This window comes from Siphateles boraxobius, unplaced genomic scaffold (assembly GCF_051911475.1).
Source record: "Siphateles boraxobius isolate OS27281-9 unplaced genomic scaffold, OSU_SipBor_1 9, whole genome shotgun sequence".
NCBI classification, from domain to species: domain Eukaryota; kingdom Metazoa; phylum Chordata; class Actinopteri; order Cypriniformes; family Leuciscidae; genus Siphateles; species Siphateles boraxobius.
The window spans coordinates 12,553,104-12,575,216 of record NW_027509219.1 but is presented as its reverse complement, the minus strand read 5'-3'; the positions used below and the strand labels follow the sequence as shown (position 1 = coordinate 12,575,216).

At 40.0% G+C, this 22,113-nt stretch overlaps 1 protein-coding gene across 2 annotated transcripts; it reads left to right on the top strand.

The window, feature by feature from the left end:
* Positions 1-13,551: 13,551 nt before the first annotated feature.
* izumo1 (izumo sperm-oocyte fusion 1) lies at positions 13,552-21,605 on the top strand. 2 transcript variants are annotated; one of them, XM_077224263.1, is made up of 9 exons: positions 13,552-13,824; positions 15,291-15,365; positions 15,498-15,581; positions 15,690-15,710; positions 17,280-17,369; positions 17,465-17,583; positions 19,765-19,918; positions 20,017-20,182; positions 21,454-21,605. In XM_077224263.1, exons 1-9 carry the CDS (start codon positions 13,599-13,601, stop codon positions 21,548-21,550), a joined length of 1,032 nt encoding a protein of 343 aa, XP_077080378.1. In that variant the 5' UTR covers positions 13,552-13,598; the 3' UTR covers positions 21,551-21,605. The 2 variants fall into 2 exon arrangements, with proteins under 2 accessions (XP_077080378.1, XP_077080379.1); XM_077224264.1 differs by lacking the exon at positions 13,552-13,824 and adding an exon at positions 13,937-14,092 and having other exon boundaries at positions 21,454-21,603.
* Positions 21,606-22,113: the final 508 nt, after the last annotated feature.

Below are 22,113 nucleotides of genomic sequence, written 5' to 3'. Positions count from 1 at the left end.
ATTATATAACTATATATACTGTATATTCCAAGACTTCTGGAGCTTTGTTTTTATAAACACTTGTTTTTATTCACTGATAGTATTTCCATAGACGGAAGCTCTGAAAAGTCATTGCAGCCACGTTTAAAATGTTGCAGCAAAATATTGTTGACAGCATGTTTTACTGATAACGATACTCGGTTACTCACGTAACCTTGGTTCTCTCTAGAGAGGGAACGAGTATTGCGTAAGTTTAGCTTACGCTACGGGAAAGATTCATCTTCTCGAGATATTGAATACAAAAATGTATCCTTAATTTTGTATTCATTGTCAACGCAGTGCAGCAGCTAGCAGACTTAGAGCAGGCCATCTCGCATGCTCATTGGCTTCCCTGCGGGCAACTGCTGCAGCCTACTAGTGAGCCCGGCGTGACGTCACGCCCAATGAAGGGCGCCCGCGCTTTCATAGCGTCACAGCCCGCCGGAATGGGCGTGGCTTAGCGCATAAAAGTAGGGGCTGTAGGCTGACTTCTCTAGTTTTTCGTCGACTGAAGCGAAGTCGCTCGTGGCGCGAGCACGGCCAGTTACGCAATACTCGTTCCCTCTCTAGAGAGAACCGAGGTTACGTTAGTGACCGAGTATCGTTCTCTTACGAGAGGTTCTCTCATATTGCTTAAGTTTAGCTTACGCTACGGGAACACTTTGTCAACGCCGTGCGCGCCAAGCATCCACCATGAGACCCCGAACTTTCAGGGGAACCCCATAAGTGGAAAAAATAAGGTGGCCAGCCGGGCAGGCCATTACTTGTACATAAGCACACACAGGGAAAACAGAGCAGCGCAACGGTCTGTACAGGCACATGGCACAGTACTAGTACTAGTGCAGCTCAACCAGGAGAGCTGAGTCACATGAGAGTGATCTGAGCAGGAAGATCTGGGCAGAATACACCTCTCGTTCAAACTGACAAAAGTTTACCCTGCAAGGCAGGAACTTCTAGGTTATAAAACCTGACAAAGGTAGACTGAGAGCTCCAGCCCGCCGCTACACATATGTCATGGATAGAAATCCCACTGGACCACGCCCATGACGAGGCCACGCCTCTCGTGGATTGAGCTCTGATGCCCAGAGGGCATTGCAGACCTTTTGACGAGTAAGCAGCTGCTATAGCGTCCACTATCCATCTGGACAGGCTCTGTTTCGAGGAGGCGAGACCCTTGGTGCGCCCACCAAACGAAACATAAAGCTGTTCTGAACGCCTGAAGGAGGCGGAGCGCGTAATGTAAAATCTCAGCGCCCTGACAGGGCAGAGGAGATTCACCTCACCTTCGCTGTCAGATGCTGGCAGAGCTGACAGCGAAATAACTTGCACTCTGAATGGAGTGCCCATCACTTTAGGAACATAGCCATGTCTAGGTCTGAGGATGACTTTAGAGTCATTCGGCCCGAACTCAAGACACGACGCACTTACAGACAGCGCATGCAGGTCCCACACACGTTTTACTGACGACAGTGCAGTCAGAAAGATGGTTTTCAATGATAGATATTTCAACCCCACGGAGTCTAGTGGTTCAAATGGAAAAGCTTTCAGGGCCTCGAGGACCAATGAAAGATCCCACATAGGAACCAACGGGGGGCGCGGCGGATTCATCCTTCTAGCTCCTCTAAGGAAGCGGATGACCAACTCATGTCTTCCCAGTGACTGGCCGTGGGTCGATTCTGCTAACGCTGCCACGGCCGCCACGTATACTTTGAGCGTGGATGGGGACCTCCCCTTATCCAACAGCTCTTGTAGGAAGGTGAGCAGATGCGCCACCCCGCATGTCCGTGGGTCCAGACCTCTGTCGGTGCACAATCCGGAGAACACCGACCATTTAGTCATTCCTTAGTCAGCTCCTTCTCGTGGAAGGAGCTCTAGACTGCGTGATCGTGTTCATCACTCCTTATGGCAGGGCAACGAGTACCCGTTGATCAACCATGCGTGCAGAGACCAGCGCTCTGGATGGGGATGCCAGATCGCACCGCAAGCCTGAGAGAGGAGATCTGCTCTCACCGGAATCGGCCACGGAGCTGTAAGTGACAGCCGTGCTAGTTCGGGACAGTTTATGTGAAAACACTTCTCTTGGTCTGACCACTGGCCGAAGACCGGTCTGCCCTCGAACAGCGCGCCCCAACCCGAGTTGGACGCGTCTGTCGAAATGACTTTCCGATAAGAGATGGTTCCCATCATCACTCCCTGCTGGTACCAGTCGGCTACGAACCAGGGCTGCAGAGCCGCTATGCAGGTCTGAGTCACTCTGATTTTCTGGCCGCCAGAAACCCAGGCTCGGCGGGACGCGCGAGCATTCAAACAGCGTAGGAGCGGGCGCATGCGCAGTAGGCCCAGCTGAAGCACCGCTGCAGCTGATGCCATACAGCCCAACATCCTTTGAAATGTTTTCGAAGGGAGAAAGCTGCCCTTCTGGAAAGATGCGGCTAGGTGGCGAACATGGGGCGCGCGCTGTGTCGATAAACGAGCCGTCATGGTCACCGAGTCCAGTTCTATTCCTAAAAAGGAAATTGACTGGCTGGGTAGTAATGAGCACTTGGTCCAGTTGACCTTGAGACCCAAGCTTTCCAGGTGACTGAGAAGCACTGTTCTGTGAGATAGCAGTTCTGTCTCTGACTGTGCCAATATCAGCCAATCGTCCAGATAGTTCATTATTCGCAGTCCCTGACTTCTCAGGGGGGCGAGTGCCGCGTCCATGCACTTCGTAAATGTACGGGGTGCTAGGGACAGGCCGAACGGCAGGACGGTGTATTGATATACCTAACCGTCGAAGGCGAAACTCAAAAATTGCTTGTAACGGGGTATTATCTGAATCTGAAAATAGGCATCCTTCAGATCTAGAGAAATAAACCAGTCCCTCGGGCGAACGTGCGCGAGGATTTTCCTGGTCGTAAGCATTTTGAACGGTCTTTTCGCAAGCACTTTGTTCAAATGTCTCAGATCTAGGATAGGTCTGGAGGCTCCGTCCTTCTTGGGAAAGAGAAAATATCGGCTGTAAAAACCTGACTCGCTCAGAGAAGGCGGTACCTTTTCTATAGCCCCTTTGCACAGCAGCTTTGCTATTTCTGCGTGAAGTAGCTGTGCTACTTCCGCATTCACTATCGTCGCGGTCCGGGCTTGAAAGCGCTGGGGACGGCGAATGAATTGAAGTGTATAGCCCTGCTTTATTGTGCTCAGCACCCATTCTGAAATCCCTGGGATAGTTTCCCACGCAGCCATGTGAGCCGCTAAGGGGCAAATGGCATCCGGGTTCAGATCGCCGCCATTTGCGTGCTTGTGAAACTGAACCGGAGCCGAAAGCGCGGCGCGCGCGCTCTCGGTTCTGGGCAATGGCTGCTCGCTGAAAGCCGAAACCGGCCGATTTATGTGAGATGTCCCAATCATAAGGGATGGGGAACATTCTTTTTTCACTTTTTGACACTTTTTTTCACTTGTGCGCTCCAGCACGAGACTTACAAGTGTATTTGACGCCCCGATCATAATGGATGGGGAGCGTCTTATTAATGCCCTGCGTTTTGTGATAACACTTGAACGCGCGGGCGGAGCCCGGGGGGGAGGTTTGTGTTAGCAAGCGTGAACGCTCTCTGGCGGGTACGAGACTTAAATTCATAACCTGCTTTTTTGATCGTGTAACAGAGCTGGCAGAAGAGTGGGCACAGACCTGTGGACACATTTCTTACATTCAACACTCGAGCGGCTTTTCTGCGCTTTATGAGAGTGTGCTCTGTGAGTGAAACGAGATTCGAAGTGCTTGTGTGTAGGGGTGAACACTGGGGCGTGGTTACTTTCACTACACTTAAAACACCGACGGCGTGAGCCGGACCAGACATTATACTCTTTTTGAGATTCCTCTGGGTCTCCGTGAAAAAGGCGTTTGTGTGCAGGCGAGAGGGTGAAAAAACCGGCTCGTTGGCTGCTAAATGAACCACTGTAGTAGCCTGTTTGAAGGGGACTGACAGGGAAATTAACTTTGACGGCGGTGCGGCCGCAGCGGGACACGCGCGTCTTTTCTCTCTCTTTGTTAGGAGGGCTTCGCGTGCTCAGACTTCAGCGTGATCTTCTGCCGAGGCCCTCTGGGGGGCGGCGGTCTGTGACGGCTGTCTGAGCGCGACCTAGGGCGGCCACCCTGACGTCGCTGCGAAGGCTGAGGCTGTGCTGGACGCTGGGCACTGGCTCGCACAGGAGGCTGTTCTTTTCTTTGTCTCTCACGAGAGCGGCCTGTAGCGGAGCTCGAGCGTCACGGCAGGAAGAGGTTCATGGCCTGAGTGGTCTTCTGTACCTCAGAAAAACGGTCAACGATCCCATTCACCGCTGGGCCGAAGAGACCAGTGGGGGAGAGCGCCGGGTTTAGGAAGGTGGCTCGCGCAGTTTCCCTCATATCCGCGAGCGTCAACCAGAGGTTCCTCTCTGTTACAGTCAACGCGGCCATGGCTCGTCCAATGGCTTGAGCTGCGGTTTTAGTGGCGCGGAGAGAGAGATCCGTCGCACTTCTCAGGTCTGTAAACCGCAGCTGGATCCCGGCCCTTCTCATCCCTTTCACGGAGGAGGTCGGCTTGCAGGATCTGTAGCACAGCCATGGAGTGGAGAGCAGACGCGGGCTGGCCGGAGATGGCATATGCGCGGCCGACCAAGGCGGAAGTGGCTCTGCAGGCTTTTGACGGGAGGGCTGACCGTTACCGCCATCTTGCGGAGGGCAGGCAAAGGTGCGCTGTGACCGCCTCTTCCACAGGGGGAATAGCCGTGTACCCTTTCTCGGCAGCGCCGTCCACTTGGGAGAGCGTCGCGGAGGCCTGGGACTGAAGTCTCGAGGAGAATGATGCGTTCCATGACTTCGTCAGCTCAGAGCGAAGTTCCGGCAGGAATGGAGCGGGCCTGCTAGCTGAAGCTGCACGGCGGTGACTTTGAAGGAAACAGCCATCGAGCCTGTTCAGCGTGGGCTCCTTCGGCAGCGACCACTCGAGCCCGAGACGGTCAACAGCTTGCGTCAGCAGGCGCATCAGTTCCGCATCAGCTCCAGCGCGGGTACGGGTGGATTCCTGGATCGACGAGGAACACACTCGCTGCTCTTTTAGAATAGGTAGCAAGGTAAAGGATACGTCGCCGGATAGCGTAGCTCGCATGGATGGCTGAAGGTGGCGAAGACAGCCGGCTTCCTCAGCGCTGTCCTAAGCTGGCTGTTCGCTGTTCGACGGCGGCGGTGGCTTCTCTCAGATCCAGCGATGCGAAGAGCTAGCTGAAGAGACGAAAAATCAGAGAACTCAGCCTACAAGTTACAACCCCTATTTTTATGCAATAAGCCACGGCCATTCCGGCGAGCTGTGACGCTATGAATGTGCGGGCGCCCTTCATTGGGCGTGACGTCACGCCGGGCTCACTGGTAGGCTGCAGCAGTTGCCCCCAGGGCAGCCAATGAGCACGCGAGATGGCCTGCTCTAGGTCTGCTAGCTGCTGAACTGCGTTGACAATGAATACAAAATTAAGGATCATTTTTTGGCTTCAATATCTCGAGTAGATGAATCTTTCCCGTAGCGTAAGCTAAAATTACGAAATACGAGAGAACCTCTCGTAAGAGAACAGACAATTCTACAGTGGTTTCTTATATCAGCCTGCAGAGAGGCACATGTTCCTTCAATTGCATCAGTAATAAAATAGCTGATTGTGTGGTGCAACACACAGCTTTCATCCATCTTGTTTTTTTCTTCTTGCCCTGATTCGTGCAATGGTAAGCATATATCGTAACTCCTAAGTGTGTAGATCAGTCGGGGAGGTTTTCGCGTGAAATTGCGCTCTCCCGTTTGTGTATCATCATATCCATAAATAGAGAATACGCTAAATCTCGAACCTCTGGGGAATCACCCTTTGAAAAAAACAGAAAGGGGAGTACAGAAGAGTCTACTAGCAAAACCAGAACCCGATCAAGATCGTAATAACAGGAGAATCAACATTGGCATGGATTTTCGGAGGACGCGTGTGCTGAGAGTGAAAAGGGTATTTTATTGAAGCGATTAACTGCCATACAAAGTTTATTGTAAAACACCATGTATTATGATAAATCATTTCATTATGGTTGTTGAAGCTGCTGGAATTTATTGTCAAGGAAGTAGGCTATTGGGTCTTTTAATGGGTGAAGCTACAGTAACGTCTTCAGCTGGTTAATGTCTTTCCGTCTGGTGAATGTTTTATGAGCTGTTTGATGAAATGAACAATTTATGCGCTAAGCACTTCTAATCTAAAGCATGCATTAATCTGAGTTAATGTAAATTTCAACATTACTAATACATTATAAAACACTATTAGAAGTTGTATCTGTTAATGATGGACCTGCGATAACAATGAGCAGTTGTATTTTTCTTTTTTTTACTAACTTTTATCAAGGATTAATACATTCTGTAACAAATGTATTGCTCATTGAAGTTAATGCATCAACTAATATTAATATTAATTAATGGGACCTTATTGTAAAGTGGTACCAAAACAACTAATGAAAGGTATTAACATCTTACCGTCTTTGCTGCTATCATATCTAAACACAAAATAATTACAGTATATTTGTTTAATAATGTATCCATTATAGAATACAATTAAAATACATTTATGTGATAAATGTATGTGTTAAATTAATACATGTTGCTTTAATGCAAGCAAATCGGCACAATGGCATAGTGTGAATGGCCGGATTAATAAAGCTTCCAGAGAGAAAGACAGAATCTTAAAAAATACAGATTGATATAACCTCAGTGAGAGCTTTTTTTCCCTTTTTTCCTAATAATACCAGTTGAAACCTTACGATTTTGAGCCTTGTTGGCAGCTGACATTCTCTTCCGGTTCTGTTGTCAATCCGCGTTCACGAGGCCAGTGACGCTGCTGACGTAAGACGCTGCTGACGTGTTATCTGGTGCGTCCGTGTATTCGGGTTCAAATAAATATGTCTGGTTAAAAAAAATGCAAGTCTTCCCCTGTGCCGAAATTCTTAAACATGTTTGCAAAGATTGTTTTGTTTACAGCGTGCGTCTCCCTCAGACTATAAACGAAGCTCGGGCGCACCAGATAACACGTCAGCTCGTCTTACGTCAGCAGACTCATGAAAGCGGATTGACAACAGAACCTGAAGAGAATACAATGCTGAATAAAGTCGTCGTTTTTGTTATTTTTGGAACAAAATGTATTTTCGATGCTTCAAAAAATTCTAACTAACCCACTGAGGTCACATGGACTACTTTGATGATGTCTTTATTGCCTTTCTGGACAAGGACAGTATACCATACATAGATTTTCAATGGAGGGACAAAAAGCACTCGGACTGAATCTAAAATATCTTAAACTGTGTTCCGAAGATGAACGGAGGTCTTACGGGCTTGGAACGACATGAGGGTGAGTCATTAATGACATAATTTTCATTTTTGGGTGAACTAACCCTTTAAGGCCTAGACATCCTACAATGTCTAAATATCCACATTTTTCTATGCACACAAATGGGCCGTGAGACCAATAAAGAGTTCATTGACAATATATGATTTGTGTATATATTCTTGAATCTAAGAAAAGGCGTAATTGTGCAGAATCAAAACAAACGATTAATGAGTAAGATATTGTTATATATCTATAATCGATATAATTTCAAACATAGGGGAGAAGAGTGAAGGGGTTTGAAACTGAGAAACATTGAATTGAGTGAATATACTCGATCCATATAGCACATCAAAGTTTCAGTTAATACAATAGTGCTCAACAAAAATAATAAAAAAATCAACAAAAATGTCTGCACATTTCTGAAGCAAGTGAAAAACACTTGCCTGGATTTGAACTATACCATTGCCAGACTTGTGGCTTTCACTCCATTGTGTTTCTAAACTGATTAGACACAACCACATGCATTCTTCCATATTCAACTATTTTAAGTATTTTAAAAGCTTGCCAATGATTTTTTAGTACCGTAATAGTTTGAGTAATTCAGAGTCTTAGACAGTAAACTCTCAATGTGCTGAATTATGCTTATAATTACCAACACTCTTAAACACAAAGATGTTTTGCAGCGATTACATAAAAACACAATATGAGTGGGGATAATATGAAATAGAAATGCCTGTTTTTTTTTAAAGTAGAAATGAATTTTAGCATGAATATAAAAGAAGCTGAGTGAAATCACTTCAAGAAACTTACTTGTAATTTTTAAGTCTACTAGAAAGCAAAAAAATCTGTATAATCTGCATATTATCTTCATATGTACAGTATCTTGTCTCTTCATTTAAGACATATAATCCCATATACTTGTGAATGATTACCTGCCCTGTCCTTGAAAATCCAATTAATTAAGATTAGTGTTATCAGTGTGTGGTATATGACTGATAATACAGATACTCAGGACAGAGTGACCGTTGCCATAAGAAACAGAAAACATAAGCTGTTACATGATAATTCTGAGAATCTCTTATGAAAGATGTTATATAAATTGTAGTATAAATTTTATTTATCTGTCGACTGATGAATAAATGAACATGCATCAGGTAACATAACTATTTTTAGAGGAAAAAATACTTTGAAGAAAAAAAAAAATTTTTAGAGAGGCTTTATACAATCCAGATTAGCTTCACAGTGATAAACAGGTAAATAGAGATCAATGATGCAAACTTTATCAAACATTAAAATCAAATGTTGCTGTAAAGCAGCTCTAAAATTCAGTTCAGTTAAAAAATGTTATCAAATGTTCAATTCAACTGAAGAGCTCTACGGAAAACAAAAGTGTCGTTATTTACTTTGAGTCAGTTCAGTGTTGATTCAGTTCAGATTAGAGATGAATTTCTCAAATGCCTTTATGAATGTCAAACCACCAGAATTTTCATGGACTATGTTAATATCACAACATGTAAAAATCCTAATTATGTCAAACTCGAGATGTATTTGTTTGATCAAACTATTTCAAGAAATGAGGTATTATTATTTGAATGGTAAAAATCATGCAAAATGCTGAATAATGACAGGGGTTTACCAAGCAAAAGGGGATCTGAGTAAGTAAAAGTGAATTTGAATCACATTTCAGTCCAGTCATCCCAGTTGAATGCAACCATGAGAGGGGCTTTCCATTTGTTCTGCTAGGGTGAGTGTACCTTCAACACTGGTTTAGTTCTTCAAACACATGATACATCCTGCCATCAGAGAGCAGAGTTCTTCAGCAAACAGCTGGCTGGATATCGAAGACTATAGGCACAATAACTTTATTATTTTAGGTGTGGTGCCACAATGATTATAGTTTCTCGAAGGTTGTGTGAGATTGTTTTATTCTTTAGTGACACTGTTTGTTCTTGAGTCTGAGAGTCTTGTATTGTGTTTTTACTGTAAAAGTTGTAAAACGGTTGTAAAAACGCCATAAAAAGCAGTTTTGGTTTATGCACTATAGTTCTAATAACGGTAACACTTTATTAGATGCTCCAGAATAAACATTCTACTGACTAAGTAACTTTGCAAATACATGTCAACTTATTACCCCAACCTAACAGTTTGCTAATAGTCTAATGAGAGTTAGTTGACATGTAATTGCAAAGTTAGAATGTCATCGAAATAAAGTGTAACCCTAATGGACCTAATGGCATCTCCATGCAGTTTTTTAATAATATACTCAGATTTAGTTTAAGTGAACTGGTTTAACACATTTTATTTTAGCTCAAGCTTAAGAAAAAAGTACCCTCCTCCAGCATGCATAGGGTATATATAATTATACATCTATAATTCATACATGTACATTGTTTGACTGTTTAATTTACATGGTTGTTCATTTTATTGTTACATTTCTCGTCACAGTAACTTGTCCTGTGATGGGAGTACATTTTATTTTCCGACTAAATGTAATTAGTAAGTAAAATGCCATGCAAACTTATTACAGTTTTGAGTCTTGTGTATTTCATGCAAGGGTTCAGTTTAATAAAGCTGCATGCATGAAGATTTGCACAGATTATGCGCTGTGCGCTTATTAAAATGCACATAGACACATGGTTATGCACACACAAATTAACTTCTGAAAATATAGTTGTTTTATGGCGAGACAGTATGCTGAACTTTACCCGGGATGTTCTGGCAGGTGATAAACTATCAGGTAACTACATCTTTTCCCTGCTTATAATCTATCTTTATCCTTTTATAAATGTTATCTTCCTGGTTAAAATTGCATCCAAATAACTTTGCATTTGATTAACTAAAAATGATACATTTCTTGATTGCAGGGATGTTTTGTACCAGTGGGTGGCAATATTCCATTGATATTGACTTCTAGCATATTGTTGTATTGCTTGTTTGACATAAAACTGTTTAATCTTTAATGCGTCTTCTTCATTTTACATTTTTCAAAACTCTCAATTATTTCCAAGTTTGAATTATATTTCAAAGCCTAACTGTACACAAATGCGCACACATGGCTACATGTGTAATTTGATGGTTTGGGAAACTTCAAAACTTTCCGATGTGCTCATGTTCATTGTCATCACACCTACGTAGTCATCACACGTCATGAGCGAAGCAAAAGGATCTTGCAGTTGTCACCTACAGCGGGCCTGTGCCGGGGTGGGACGGCCCGCCACTGTCATGGTTAACCACTGAGTGGGCTGACTAACTGTGATGATGTACTTTGACATCAAGACTCTGATCTAGAGGAAGTAGCCTGTCTGAACACTCTTGTCTGCATAGATGTGACTTAACCTTGATGTCTTGAAAAATTTGGAGTGATTGATTTCAACTAAAATGAGACGTTAGGACTGTCAACTTGAAAAGAGTTAGGAGTATTGAAAAAAAAAAGTGGAAACACTTTATTTTGATGGTCAACTTTAGACATTCTACTTTGCAACTTCATATCAACTAACTCTCATTAGACTGTCTGCTTTATATCTGCTAACACTTTATTTTGATGCACATCCAACAGACACTGACTATAAGTAACTTTAAAAGAATTTTTAATTACCCGTTTTAAGGTTAGTTAATAAAAATGTTTATGTTTGTGTTTTTTTTTTCACACTTCGCAGTGCATTCATTAATCTTAATAAAACTTTTGATTTAAACAATTTATTAGTAAATGTTGAGATTACTATGAAGGTTAATTAATGCTGTAGAAGTAATATTGTTAATTGTCAGTTTATGCTAACTAATGCAGTCATTTTAACAAATTAAACCTGATTGTAAAATGTCAATTTCGTTTTTACAAAACTGTATACTAATTCAAAGGCAAAATCAAATGTGTTTTCGTGCATTGGCTGGAGCTGAGCAAGAGAAAGAAGAGCTGAAGCGCTTTCACATATCACAAGTTCACAACTATTCAGTGTTTTCAACTGCATAATGTTTAGTTTCGGTTTCAGACATTTAAATACACATAACTACTTGGGGTCAACCGATATGTGATTTTCAGGGCTGATCCCTATACCGATTATTACATATCAAGTAGGCCGAAACGATGTATAGGTTATGTCTGGTGTAAAAATGTAAGTTAATTTCAAAATTAAGAATAACAAAGGGTTTTGTCAAAAACTTTCTTTAAATGATTTTAAACATATCTTTAAATCTGAGAACTGTTAATAATAACATTATTATTAATAATATAATAACTTAAAAAATGCAGGGGGCACCCAGCAGCATTCTGTAAACATTTTGTAAAAATTAAAGACTGTACTTTAATGGTTAAATGAAATTTTTGTAATCAAAAAGCATTTCTAATTAATTGAAGTCATCAAAGAGAGAGAGATACTAATAATACAGTGCATTGAGATATGCTGATGGTAGCATAGCATCGGAAACTATTCACGTTCGCCATGTGCGACAATCTCAACTCTTTTTCACAGTACGGGTATATACACAAAGTCATATTAACATCAAATATTAGGATATTTAAGGGGCTTACCTGAAAAGGGGAACATAGAAATATTAAAATATAGACAGACACTTGTTGCGTTATCCCCCGATCTCTGTATTATGAGTGGGGGAAGGGGACCGTGCGCCTGATAATAACTCTCCGTGCTCGCCCCACCCCCTGCTGGAGTCTTTCGGTACTGCACCATAACAAACTACATCCGGAGTCACCAACCCGTCGATCGCGATCGACAAGTCTTTCTTGGAAGCATTTTAAGTCGATCGCGAAGAGTTTTCAAAATCAGAGAAAAAAAATTTTTTTTATTCATTATTATTTATTAATTTAAAATGCACCATGTGTGAGCCTATAGTATGCTGTAAATTGTGTCTAAGGGATGCGGAGGCGCGCGCGCTGTTACAATGACGTAATTTTGCGTACACGTCGAGTATAAACAAACTTTACGCTTTAACCAGCTCAGCCACTTCACACTAGTACGCGCACATCAAGCTCTTCAAGCTAACGATACGCAAACTAACGAAATGATGGCAAAGGCACAACAGGTGTTGTGCCACGGATAAATGTACGCAGCAATATAATGAATATTCCTGGGAGATCCGTAGTTGCGCGGGATGTGGAAGCGCGCAAAAGTTCCAAAAATGTACAAAAAGTACCCTGGCCTTGAATGACAAGGTAAGGAAAATAATACTTTATTTTTTATTTTTATGTCAAAATTAAATAACCAAGACTAGGTTGACCATGTGATTTTTCTCAGGAGATGTTTTGAGCATTTTACTTCGGACAACGGATTATCAGCAAACTGCCAAGAGAACTGCTAGCTGGCTACTGAAAATAAACTAGCAATCTATTCAGTCAGCATATTTGTATTTGATCTGTGTGAATTAAAGAAATATAAGACTTGCTAGACCTACATTTAGCTACCAAGCAACCTTTCCACAAGAATAGATTGTTTTATTTTTGTGACTTGAGCATATCTTGATGAGAAATGATGTAGAGTAGGATGAGTGTGTGTGTTGTAGTAATAAAGAGAGGGAATGGGAGAAGGAAGTGTGTGTGAGGTGGGCCTGGTCACCACAGACCCAAATCTTCTCAGCTGTTGCTACTGTCATGCTGCACTGTCTCTTCATGTGCACATTATGTTTGGCACATATTGTATGGGTTCACTATATATCATAACAAGGTAATACAATGTGTAATCAAGTGATGACTGATTAACAGTAATGTAAATGCTAAATGTCTTATGTTGATACTACAACAATGAACGGAATGGAGGTAACGTTAAATCAATATTTTGCTAGTGACTAACAGGCAACAAAGAATGTCAAAGTACAACTACATTGTGGCCTTGTTTTTACATAATTTTTTGCAAGTGGTAATCTCTTGGTTTACATTTGGACTTGGGATGTGATATTAGGCTTGAAAAGGTTGGTGACCTCGAACCATTGAAATAAACAATTATAACAAATAATTGTCTCTTCTCAATACCTGCTACACTTACACGTATTTGAGAATCGGAATATCAGGTAGTTGATGACAAAGCCAACAAGTTTGTGAATATTTTGAATAAAAAGAAGAAGATAAGCTTAAATAAAAGCGATACATCTGCCATACAGTGCTGCGGTGTGTCACGTGACAGACACGTCCTAAAATAACGGTCGCTTTAAATCTCACACTAAACATACGTGTGAAAGGGTTAAATAATGCCAAATATTCACGTTCAATATTTTCCAAAATGACGTTTGCGTTACTTTTTGGCTGGTTTTTGATTCTGGCTTCATGCCCCAGTGTAAGGTCCTGTCTGCAGTGTGACCCGGTGGTTCGTTATGTGCACGAGGATTTCCTGTCCTCAGTTAACGTTAAAGGAATCACTGTCCGTGATCAGATTGAACTGAAGCAAATCATTGATCAAGCTTACGTCAACTATCGGGAGACCAGCACATCATTTCGGGGTGTCATAGGTAACGTTACGCCTACTGCTTGTTAGACCATTTCAAGGACGTTAACAATAACAAACGCGTTTTAATGCTACTGCGCATGTTTGGTCCTGAAACATTTCCGGTGGCGCCATTTTTAAATCTCAGATCTTTGAAAACCATAGACAGTAAAAGAAAACAGGCGCGTAACAAGTAGAAGTAGATGACATGCCCATCGAATCAAGAAGACAACAGTTAACTGCAGTATTGGGCAAATCTAATGGGACAGGACAAATCACATCCTGCATTAAGGGTACTAGAGCAGTGTTGGCAGTATGGAAAAATGGAGTGTTACAGTTTTGGATGGAGGGTTGGAGATTTAGTAAAGTAGTTGGCTATAAATGAGTTTTAAGTATTACTCCAAGAGTGGCTTTACCAGCAGTCCCTTTGTGGATTTTGCCACAGCCTTCAGTTGATTTACTATTCAAAATACATGTCGTTTCAGAGCAGTTTTACGGAACATGCATGTATATTACAGTGCTAAATGTACGCTAGTAACAAGTTAAACTAATCGCTATGCCATTAACGTTAAGTTACTCACTTCATACGTTCTCAAATGTGTGTGCTTATAGTTTGTTGCTGTGTAACGGTGTGCGCGAGGGTTTAAATGCCCTATCTGAGCCCTTCATGTTGTCACAAATAAATCGAAGGTGAATGCAATTTAATGTTTTTTATAATGCATAAACCTGTATTAGTCATTTAAGATGAACGTAGATGCGTGCGGTTAATAATTTTACACTTTTTAGGTCCCTGAAGGTAAAATGTTTTTTTTTTTATGGTGTTCAAATATAGTCACATACAGATTTGCTAGCTAGCTATGTGTATGTGTGTAGTCAAATTTGAAGTGGATCAAATAAGTTAATCAAAGTTGTCCTAAGACAAGAACGGATATTGTTCAAAATTCATGTATAACTGTATAACTCATGTATAATCAAGGTTTTGGTCCATTTCAAATCTTGAAATGGTCTAGGCTAATCAGGAGATTCTGTTAATTTCTGTTTTTTTTTAATTTTTTTAATGTATTTGAAATAGCCCATTTAGATTAACAATAACTTCCTCTAATAACTGTAGCCTATATGCTGAATACGTATTTTATTAGGTTTTATTGTTACTTCACATTCATATCTGCAGAAGTCTAAAAAAATGTGTGTGTGTGTGTATATATATATATATATATATATATATATATAGTTTACTAAAATAAGACTGTTGGATAAAATAAGAAATAAGGATGCATGAAATCATTGAGAGGATGGCAACCTTGAAGAAGCTCAAATATAAAATAGTTTTGTTTGCTATTATTCCAGAATTGTGAAAAAGGTGCAAAAATTATTAAGCTTGTCCAAACTTTTGACAGGCAAGCAGAAATTTGGCAAATCTTGCATGTATTACCAATATCTTCACGTTATATTTATTAATGATGATGTTGAGTGCTATCTGATTTGCTTTAGATCCTACAACACTCTATCGTGCACGGACTGAATATCAAAGTGAATTCAAGAGGCACTGGAAAGAAGACAGGACAGGTGAGAGCTTCTGGATGCAGATTATGTACTTCCAAAAATATCAACATTTTCATGTTAGAGCAAAACATATGAAAAATGAAGATGCTTTACATCTGAAACCATGAAAAAAATCACTGTGTTATTCTTTTGTAGGTTCTGTTCAGTGGGATATGATTACTATAGTGGAGAAAGGAAAGAGAATCCTTCAGAAACATTTGGAGATTTTTGTTAACCAAGGTAAGGAGGTATAGGCAATGGGCATACTGTAAATGTTTTTAAATAGCAATGATGTTTCAGAACTCCTAATTCTCACTAATTATGTTTTATCATTATTATTTTCCAAAGGTCTATGTCCAAATAAATGCGGTAAGTACCAATTTGAGATTTCTATCCACCTTATTTTTCAGCGCGGAAGTAAACTATTTTCTGTGAATGTGCGAGACTTCCGGTTTATTATAATTCTGGGTATTTATAATTAAGCCACTATATTAAAATAATAGGGTAAGAAATACCAGTTTGTAATATCAAGCAGCATTAAGGAGCTTTTTTGTACAGTTAAAAATAACTGGAAGCAGGTTACACCGAAAATCAGACACATACAATTTACAAATAGCTGCACCCACCCTTAAGTGAAAAATAAGTTGGATATTTCCTATATATTAACACAATCAGTCAAAATTTTGTGTGCACACTTTCTTTATTATCACTTTTTTTCGCATTTTATAATAATAATAAAAAATATAGCTGCAAGCAGCGATACACGGCCAAGCCCCAGACAGAAAATGACGTCATAAGATGCAATCGAATTGGCTTGAGCTAAGGAATCTGGGGAAACAAGATTTGTTTCTAGACTTTACGGTTCACAAGTTATTAGCATAAACATGAGTGAAACTTTGGACAGTTGCTGGCGCTAGAGCGATTGAGTTAGAGACTCCAAATTTATTCAGACTGTCCTCTCTCAGTGTGCCAAATTTCATAATTTTCCCGCAAACGGTTCTATGGGCTGCCATTGACTTCCATACGGAAGAAGAAGAATAATAGGAACGCCAACGGTTTCAATAGGTACATCTGCACCTTCGGTGCTTGGCCCCTAATAATGAATGTGAAATGAATTACAGAAATGAAAGCATGGGAATTATGTGGAAAACAAAAACAAAGCCACCCTCCGCCTGGATTACAGATCTTCACACTGAAAACAGCTCTTCATGTATTTAAGCTTAAAGTGGACCTATTATGCTTTTTCCCCATACATTTTCAACTTTCTTTAGTGTGTAATTTTGCTGTTTGAGCTCGAAAAATGACACTCCAAAAGGAGTTATTCTATATATTAGTGAGCACTGTTTGTCCCTGAAGCGCTTCGATTGTAGTCTTTAGTTTTCTTCCGGAAACGTACATGTCACAAGATTTAAATAAGTCCCGGCTAAGGCACAAGTAAAAAAGGGGTCGAGGTCTGGTTGCATTAGTAGTGTGTTGAAACGGTTATATTAGTGGCCAAGTGACATTTCAGAAATTTCTCGAAACGGTTGACCAATCACAACACTCTTGTCCAGCCAACCAATCTGAGCACATTGCACTTTTCAGAAGGAGGGGCTTCATAGAGACCAGAACTAAACAAAGTGTTTCTGACAGACAGTGCTACAACAATGTAAAATATGTGAAAATAATGTGTTTTTTGAACAGTCAACCATGAAAACCTATTCTAGTAGACCCCAAAAACAAAATCAAGACTTTGTAAAATGGCTTAAAAGGTCCTCTTTAAGCTTTTAGATCAAAATGATTTTCCTGAGAGACATAAATTCAGTCAAGTGTGTTCAAATCTTTGACTGGTTGTGTACTGTATGTGTTACAGGACACTGAGTATAATGGAGTGTGATGATACATGTATATTATATTGCTCGCTGTGTGTGTGTGGGTGCGGATGATTGTTTCTTACAGGGCTGTTGTATCAGAGAGTGATGAACTGCACTTCCTGTCAGTACAGCCTCTTTACATGTCTGTCAGCCACTCCGCCTCTAGACTGTGGAGGTGAGACAAACACCCACGGATATACACACCTGAGTGGCTTTAATGGACTATATCAACACATCTCTTTTGTCTTTCTCTCCTTCTGTTTCTATCAGAGAATCATCTTAAGGCAGATGAAGGCGAGGAGGTGGTGCTGGACTGTTTCCTGCCTTGGCACGCTCTTGTCATTGGACAGACCGAGTACCATTACTCCTGGCATCCTGATGAAAAGAATGTACATGCACACAGACACACACACATTTGAATGCATTTGCATGTTTCAAATAATCTTGAAGCCATTTTGAATTATGTTGCATACATGTGCTCTTTAACATACTTGTTATATAAACTTATTACGGAAATAATAAAGGTGCTCCAAGCAATGTCACACGTTTTTTAGGCCAAAACATTTTTTGTCCCATACAGGAAACATCTCCTCACTATCCGCTATTGTAGCTGCCTGTCCCCTGAACACAGTGTAAAAAAAAAACGGTCTTTGCAGACACCCCAGACTCCACAAGCGGCAACAAAAACAACTCTGCTAACCCGCACCACGAACCATAACAAACTGTTCCAGCCAATAACCGACAAGACGGATTTGGGGGAGTTAGTGCACGGATGAGGAGGGTCTAGCTAGCCTCCGTTTTGTTCGACAATACTTCGAACGTCAATAAGAAGTGACGTCACCCAACATCGCTTAGAGCACCTTTAAGTGCAAACTGAATATCATGTTTTTGGACACTCAATTGCATGTTATTTGCAATTAAGTGGAAATGTATTATAGTTTATGTTTATAATAAATGCAATTAGTTGAACTTCTTTGACCCACTTAATTAGGACTTGAGTATATCTTTAAATGTAAGTTCATAGTTAGTTCTGTTGTCTTTGAAATATGGTTAAAGATGTATGCCGAATTTACTGACAAGCATTTCTGGCAAATAAAATATACTATTTATATTGAAATATGCCATTTCTATTGAAAATTTTAGGTCAGTTGAAACACAACGTAACGGAGAGTTCAAAATACGGGTAAAACACCTGCGAAAAATCAATATGAAAAAAATCCTTCATTTTGAGTACATTGTACTGAGTTAGAGGATGGATACCCGACCCGAGCCCGACGGGACCCGTCGGTACCCGACGGGCCGGGCCGGGTTCGGACAGATATTTAGAAATTATGTTCGGGTTCGGGTCGGGCTCGGTCACATCAGCGCGATATGGCATTGATCATTTTAAATTTAAAACAGCTTATTATGTTGGTAGCCAATGTGCCTGATGCTTTCACGTGATGCAAACGTTCGTTTTTGTGATTAAAATACATGTAAAATATTACCATAACATCTGTCTTCCTGTGTGCGGAAATTTGTTTATGTAGCCGTGACAACGAAACACGTGCATGCGCGCCTGCGTTAAGTGCGCTTGTTTCTCCTGATGCACTCATCCTGCTGACATTTCCGAATGTCTTCCTACAGTTGCTTAATAAAAGCAGGCTTTCCACACAAACAAATGCACATGTGTCATTAGTATGAGAAAAAAAAATGGGATTTTAACTGTCGGTCTCGGGTCAGGATCGGACATAAATATCTTTATGCCTTTCGGGCTCGGGTCGGGTTCGGTTACTGCTCTGTCGGACGCGGGCCGGGCTCGGACAAAAAAATTTGGCCCGATCCGCACTGTATACTGAGTACATTGTGAGTGTAATGATTAAGTTGCAATTTAGTACGTTGCATATATATTAACATATATACTAATACTTTACATGTGCTTTAGTATGTTAGTCAACATATCAAAATAAGTGTACTTTACTATTAATAATAATAATTCATTACATTTATACAGCGCTTTTGTCGGCACTCAAAGCGCTTTACATAGAAAGGGGAACCTCCACAACCACCACCTATTAAAGCGCAACAAAATATTTTTAAAACAATGATTTCAAATGTAGGCCTACTTTTAATGTCGATGAAGTACACTTTTATGTTAATAATATTATAAGCAAGTACGGTTTAAAAATTACTTTCAATATTTGAAGTACACTCCATACAATTAAGTGTACTACTTTTTTCATAAGTGAATGTTGGGGAGTAACTTGCTAAAAAAAGTGATGCTAACTTGACTAAATTTAGCACAACAGCAGCTCAGCTTTCCAGTTAAAAACGGCTATTTCTAACAAGTACTGGTTATACCATGTAATTATATATAACTTTACAGTAATGTTTAAGAAGGTAATGTCCCTTTAAGTAGCTTCAATAGTGGTCTAGCAACTAGCTTACTTTAAATGTTTATCTTTTAGGTTGATATGTTACAGTTTGTTACAGTATTTATCTTTCCAGAGATCCACAAACCAGATACTGATTGTGATTTGAATTATTAATTCAAATGTACTAAAATGACTTTGTTTATTATTCTTTGAAAGTTGTCACGTGATGGGGATTATGAAGTGCTGGTGGTGACAGAGGAGTCTAAAATTGTACTCAATCAGCTGACAACCAGTGAGGAAGGCATGTACCGCTGCCTCCTACAGGATCAAAAGGGTACTGTGCTGTCCCGCATTTATTTTAATCTGAAAGGTAGGCCGGGTTTATAATGCTTTGTTTTGAATGTGACAACTCATTGTGGTCGAGTTAGTATACATTTTTTTTGACCTCCTCTTATCTCCTTCCCTCAGTCAACCCACTGCCATCTGCAACCCCCAGACTGATTGTGATGTTGCCGTCCCTGCCCTCGGGTTATGACGCCACACCTCGTCCTCACAAGAGCAGTTTCCTCATTATATTGATTTTACTCACTGTACTCAGCATCACAGGCAGCCTTGTCATCATAGTGTACCTCAGGTATGTCATAATAACAACAGGATTAGGTTTGATGCACAGCAGTTTGGGCATATTATAAAAGGGCTATGTAATATACTTTAAGAGAGATAGAATGAGTAATTAAATGGTTAATCAATTACTGATCAGAGCAACACTTCTGAGAGACATTTCATAGAAAAACATTTGCTTCACAAAACACTTTTGGATGACCTTACAGATGGTTGTTAAATATGTGTGTTGCTACATATTTTTTTGTATATGTAGCTATTACTGTATAGTAGCAGTATTAAGCAGTATTTTACTACAGTAGCTGTCAAATTTGATTTCATTAAGCGACATTATGTCTGCATTAAACTTTCATATTTTGGTTCGATATAATCAGGCCCACGTGGAATCTGCACCCACGGAAATCAGCAGGTTCCCACAGAATTGGTTTATAAAATATTGTGGCCAGTGTTGTTACTGTTAACTAAAGCTAGTAAGTTAGTATAAAGATATAAATATAAGTGGAAAAACTAATGAAAATGTTGCTTTAGCAACTAGCTAAAATAAAATAAGTAGAAGTATAGGCTACTAAAATTACAAAACATAAATAAAATGTAGAAATAAAAAAATATATTCAAATGACAAAAGCAATTAACAAAATTATTAATACTAAAACTGAAAATTTAAAATGAAATGCTAATTGATGCATTTGCGATGACATCACAGTTTTCTCCTGAGCGGCTATGTATATAAATGAACTAAAAGAATAACTTTTTTTTACAACAAAAACGTAACATCACTGAACTTACTGAACTATGACGCTATTTTCTTCTAGAAACAAACTTTGTTGCATTATTTTCCTGTTATCATTTAAAGCTGCTTTGAAACAATCTGTATTGTAAAAAGCGCTATATAAAGGTGACTTGACCTGACTTAATTCTGTATTTTTTTTTACTTAAATTGGAATATTATGTACTTATTTTAGCATGTTTAAACATCCGCAAAATTTCATTTTTCATCAAATTCCTACAAAATTACTGTAAAAGCTCCTTTTACTATTTCCTCTTTTAAAATTCATGTGTATATTTAAAAAAAAAAAAAAAACTGATAAACGTCTTGCAGATTCTGCAAGGGACATGAACTGAACTGGATTAGGGTTGTACATGCAGGAAGTGAGAATGGGGAGGAAAAAAGAATGACAGTGGGTGATCTGTCATGGCATCCTGCTGATTTTGTTCAGAGAGACAAGATTAGGAAGAAAGCACACTATATCCATTCTGTCATGTTGCTTTGTGTCCCTCTGACAGAGTGACCATGAAGCGCCAGAAGGAGGAGAGAGACAGCAGGAGAGGAGGAGAGGGTGAGGATGGAGAGAACATTGAGCTGGTGTCTGTGACAGAATGAGGGATGTGATCAAAGAGATGAATGAATAAATGACTATACATTCCCAAAAGAGTATGGGTGTGGAGTCATTTAGATTTTCTTCAAAGAAATGAATACCTTTATTGAGCAAGGATTCATTAAATGTATCAAAAGTAACCGTAAAACCATTTATAATGTAACAAAGTTTTCTAATTCAAATACATTTAAAAGAACTTTCTATTCATCAAAGAGTTCTGAAAAGAAATGTATCACAGTTTTCACAAAAGTGATCCTAATTTTATTACTACTTATAATAATAATAACAGGTGGTTATTTTAAGCAGCAAATTAGCATCATAAAATGATTTCTGAGGGATCTTGTGACACTGAAGACTGGAATAATGATTTCTTCGTCATTACAGGAATACATTTGCCAAAAATGTTGTCACCCTTTGTAAATAGGAACAAAACTGTCTTGAGAACATTTGTTTTTGCTAAAAGTTTATTCAATTTAATTAGTCTTTCATTCAAAATATTCAAATAAAATCTTACCTTTAATTAAAATCAAATAGTTGTAAATTTTCAAAAAGTAAACATTTTTATCAT

Coding starts and splice junctions, on each gene's coding strand:
- izumo1 (XM_077224263.1), top strand. CDS start 13,599: ATGACGTTTGCGTTACTTTTTGGCTGGTTTTTGATTCTGGCTTCATGC. Junction 15,582..15,689: donor GGAGATTTTTGTTAACCAAG/GTAAGGAGGTAT, acceptor TATTTTCCAAAG/GTCTATGTCCAAATAAATGC. Junction 20,183..21,453: donor GTCATCATAGTGTACCTCAG/GTATGTCATAAT, acceptor TCCCTCTGACAG/AGTGACCATGAAGCGCCAGA.